This window comes from Solanum dulcamara, chromosome 12 (genome assembly GCF_947179165.1).
Source record: "Solanum dulcamara chromosome 12, daSolDulc1.2, whole genome shotgun sequence".
Classification (NCBI taxonomy): domain Eukaryota; kingdom Viridiplantae; phylum Streptophyta; class Magnoliopsida; order Solanales; family Solanaceae; genus Solanum; species Solanum dulcamara.
Genome location: NC_077248.1, coordinates 5,049,388 through 5,054,149, shown reverse-complemented (window position 1 = coordinate 5,054,149; position 4,762 = coordinate 5,049,388). Strand labels below are relative to the sequence as shown.

Genomic DNA, 4,762 nt, shown 5'->3' with positions numbered 1-4,762 from the left:
TGATTGGTCTGAAATCCCGAGACCGTGAAATCCATAATCTTGAACTTGCCCTATCAAAAATGGTGCCTTGAATAAAGAAGACTTGATGAAATATTGTTAATGAAGTGGAATGTAATCATGAAGAATGATAAATTAATTATATTTGGATCGGGTGTCACGTTCCGACACGGTATATTTGGATCGGATATCACATTTCAACACGATATATTTGGATCGGATGTCACATTCCGATATGATATATTTGGATCGGGTGTCACGTTCCGACACGGTATATTTGGATCGGGTGTCACTTTCCGACACGATATATTTGGATCGGGTGTCACGTTCCGACATGATATATTTGGATCGGGTGTCACATTCCAACACGATATATTTGGATCGAGTGTCACGTTCCGGCATGATAATATTAAAGGAAAATAAATTAAAATGACTTAATACTACCCAATCTCCAATAACTCATTTTCCAAAAGAGTGTGATATGGAGGCTTGAGTCCTCATGTGTGATCTTAATATTGTTGATTGGTTATGAAATTGTTCATTGTGTTGTCACTTGATCTTGATCTTGTTGGTTGTCACTTGTTAAGTGCTACGGTCGATTTTCCGCTATTACTTATTGCATATTGATTCCTATTTTGAGTCGGCCGATGATACCTACTCAGTACATGTTGTCCTGTACTGACCCCTACTTGTATCTTTTCTTGTTTTATTTTGTGGAGTGCAGCGAGTGTTCTACCGACTTCGACTCGACCTCAGCTCTAGTCAGTCTCCTGTTCATAAGATTTCAGGGTGAGCAATCCTTCTAACTGGCGATGGAATCTCTTGTCATGACATGGTGTCTTTAGTTTTCGGATACGTTATGTTATTTATTTATTTGGTGTTTGATAATTCGAGACTTAGTTTTAGAATTTAGATGTCTTTCATGTGATGACTTTCAGGTTTTGGGGAAAACGTATTTATTTGAGCTTCCGCGTTATTGTTATATTTATTAGTTGGAGTTTATATCGTTGGTTCTCCCACCTAGAAGGTTAAGTGTGGGTGCCACTTAGGGGTGTACATATACCGGGTTGGTTCGGATTTGTTACAAACCAAACCAAACCATTTGTGTCGGGTTATTAAATCTATAAACCAAACCAAACCAATACAAGTCGGGTTTTTCAATATTAATTTTTCTCAGATTTTTCGGGTTTTTCGGGTTTTTCGGGTTTCTCGGGTTTTTCGGGTTTTTTATAGACGGAGGCAAAATAAAGTTTTAACTTTATAATATAACTAAAATGTCAAATAGCCATAATGAATCCAAATGTTCACCACTTCTGCCAATTAACTTAATCACACATAAATAAAAACTAATATAGTTTCTTCCATAAAATTAAGCAACTACAGCTTTAGACAAAATGATATGTTAGATGTCACAAAAACAAAAATTCACCTTAGAGTTTGAGTATACTCTAAATCATCTAAACTATTACAACTGAAGTTGCTTCATCATCTCAATTAAACTCAATAAACATAATATTGGAAGCAATCTGCATATCTGGTTCTATTTTCTTATCTGCAAAATAAAAAGTTAAGTCAAATATAGCTCTAGAGGAGATATAAAGGTTTCCAAAGGTGCATCATGAATAAATGCCAGCCAATTCATAACTAAAAAAAAAATGAGCTTTACAAAACAATTTTTTGTAGAAGAAGTCTTTAACTTTTGTAAAAGAATAGTGTAATCAATTAACATACCAATTCTCACACAGATGGTGCATCGTGAATGAAATTGGCTAATTAATTTTCAAAGGTGAGTCTCGATACTCTGCAAGAAAAATGAATAAATTAATAACAAAAATAAGAAGAAAAAAAAATCTGTAACACTTTAATAACACATTAAGGTCTAAAGTAAAGGGCAAACCAAAAATTCTTATTAGTTAATTGATTGACTAGGTACAGGAATATATTGTAGACAGTGCAATATTTTGTCAAAGTTTCTCAAGTTTAAAAGGACCAACTTACGGGGAAAAAGCAATTTACTTACCAAAAATTGTATGATGCCTGCAGCATGTAGGAGCCTATTTAGTAATCTGCTGATTATTTGATGAATTTAGCTTCAGAATAATAACAAGGTTTGGTCATTGTGCAGAAAAACAAGAGTCTAATATCATGAAGTAGTGCCAGTATGGAACTATTTGCAGTAGCACTAAGGCAGTAGCAAAGTATGGAACTATCTGCAGTAGCACTAAGGCAGTAGCAAAGTTATACCAGTATGGAACTATTTGTCTGCTTTCCTTATGATACATCTATGTACAAGAGATGCAAATAAACTATGATTAGAATAAATCAATAAACCAATTAACAATATACTAAGCAATGTCAAAGTTATAGAATAAACAATAAACCAATTAACAATACCTTCATCTCTCGCAATTTTTGAAACAACTGGATATTTACTAGACGAAACTTTCCACCAAGACAAGATATCAAAATCTTTATTCTTCACCACATCATCCATCAAGTATATCTGAAGATCAGATTTGTTGGAAATATTTCCCTCGTTTGCCAAATGTTTCTCCCACTCAGATTTCAATAAATCATCGGTTTCATGCATGCTAGTATCACCTCCAATATTGTCATTAAAAGAAGCATCAACGGTAGAGTTTTTGTAAGAATCATACAAACGCGTTAAAACACTTGCCACATCTTCCGACTTTAATCTTCCTAACAAAGGATCATATGCTTTGGAAAGAGTGAAGTTTACATACTTCATCTTAAATCTGGGGTCTAACACAACAGCAACAAGCAATAACATATTCATATTCTCAAAATTTCCCCAATAGTTCTCAAATTTACTTTTCATCCTGTCGGCCATATCAACCAAAATAAGATCTTCACATTTAGAATACTTTTTAATAGAACTTCGAAGACTAAAAAATTCACGAAAGAAACAGTTGGAAGTAACATACGAAGTCCTTGAAAATTTTAAAGTGGTTTGGTAGAAAAGATCAAGAAACTTGACAAAAACTCTTACATTCTTCCAGTCAGTTGCTGATGGATTTCCTCTTAATGCCCTTATTTCCCGACAATACTTTTGGTATTTATGGTCATCCAGATACATTCTTGTAAAGGCTTTTTCAAATTTTAAAGCTGTATCTAACATTGTATATGTCGAGTTCCATCTAGTTTCAACATCAAGACTCACAAGACCATGAGTATCTATCTTAGTTTTTTCAACAAATGACTTAAAAGAAGCAAACCTTGAAGGAGAAGATCTAACATATTTTACCGCATTTCTTACACGAGAAATGGGTTCAATTTGTTCATCTAACCCTTCTTTTACAATCAAGTTCAATATGTGAGCACTACACCTAACATGTAAAAATTCATTTCCAAGTATTACCCCATTCCAATCATCCATTAGCACCTTCAAATGCTTAATGGCAGCATCATTGGCAGTCGCATTGTCTAAGGTTACTGTAAACAAGTTATCAATGCCCCAACCCAATAAGCATTCCTCAATTCCCTTAGCAATAGTCTCCCCTTTGTGATCTGGTGTTGTAAAAAAATTCAGAATTTTCTTTTGTAAATTCCATTGGTCATCAATCCAATGTGCAGTGACAACCATATAACTCAAATTTTGGAGTGATGTCCACGTGTCACTAGTAAGGCAAATACGTTGGTCTTTGATAAGACATTTAAGCTTATCTTTTTCTTCTTGATAAATCCTCAAGCAATGTCTTGCAACAGTAACACGAGAAGGTAGTTCAAAATTTGGTAAGGCTTTAGTCATTAATTTCCTAAAGCCTTCTCCCTCTACAACTCTAAATGGCTGCTCATCAATAATTACAAATTCAGCAATGGCCCTTCTAATTTCATCCACATTATACACTACCCTTTTATTAGAATCCAAAAGACCTTCTGTCCACCCTTCTTTAATAGGTTTTAACATTGTTTGTCTCTTATCAACGATTCTAAAGGGAGATTTGTTACATTTAACGGTTAGATGTGACCATAATGTAGTAGTCCCATTCTTGCTTTCGGCAGCAAACGTTTTTGGACAGTAATTGCATTTTGCCCTAATTTTACCTCCTTTAACTTTAAACTTGGAAAAGTGATCCCAAATCTCGGAAGTCTCTCTACCACTATTCCCAGATTTAGAAGGTTCTTCAGGAGTGATTCTTTTTTGCTTTTTAGGAGTGCGTAGATGAGGAATGTTCTTACCTTCTTGCTGTTGAGATTTTGTTGGCACAATCGGATGGTGGTTGTCAATCACTACTGATTTAGTTCCAGAAGTTGTACCTTCCATCGAGAAAGATAATTTCTGTATATAAAAAAAAAGGTTATAATTTGTAATAGATGTTTAAGATACAACTAAGAACTAACATAGATGAATGGAACTATTTCTAAGATATTACAACAGATAATAAGGCAGCACAGCAAATAGAGTAACAGCACAATAACAACTTAGTATATAAGGAATGCTGCAGGTTTTATCATGCCAGATTTCAAACAAGGCATCACCAAGGCATCCAAACTTACAGCAGACTATGACCAAACTACAGCAGACTATGACCAAACTACAGCAGGGTCAGAGATGCAGGGTGTTTTGCAACCTGAGGACCTACACCAAGGCATCCAAACTTTGCAGGATTGCAGTATATATTATTTTGACAAGGCCCAAGAAGTTTCAGCTCAAACGGATAATTGGAGACGTTAGGCGAGCGACCTTGAAACAATCAGCTGTCTTAAGCCTAAAGAGAGAGAAATTTGCTATTTGGAATGTCAA

At 34.8% G+C, this 4,762-nt stretch overlaps 1 protein-coding gene across 1 annotated transcript; it reads right to left on the bottom strand.

Annotated features, from left to right (window-relative positions):
* Window positions 1-1,487: 1,487 nt before the first annotated feature.
* LOC129876877 (zinc finger BED domain-containing protein RICESLEEPER 1-like) lies at window positions 1,488-4,285 on the bottom strand. The gene is made up of 3 exons (XM_055952356.1): window positions 4,198-4,285; window positions 2,392-2,760; window positions 1,488-1,549 (listed from the first exon to the last, which is right to left on the bottom strand). Exons 1-3 carry the CDS (start codon window positions 4,280-4,282, stop codon window positions 1,488-1,490), a joined length of 516 nt encoding a protein of 171 aa, XP_055808331.1. The 5' UTR covers window positions 4,283-4,285.
* Window positions 4,286-4,762: the final 477 nt, after the last annotated feature.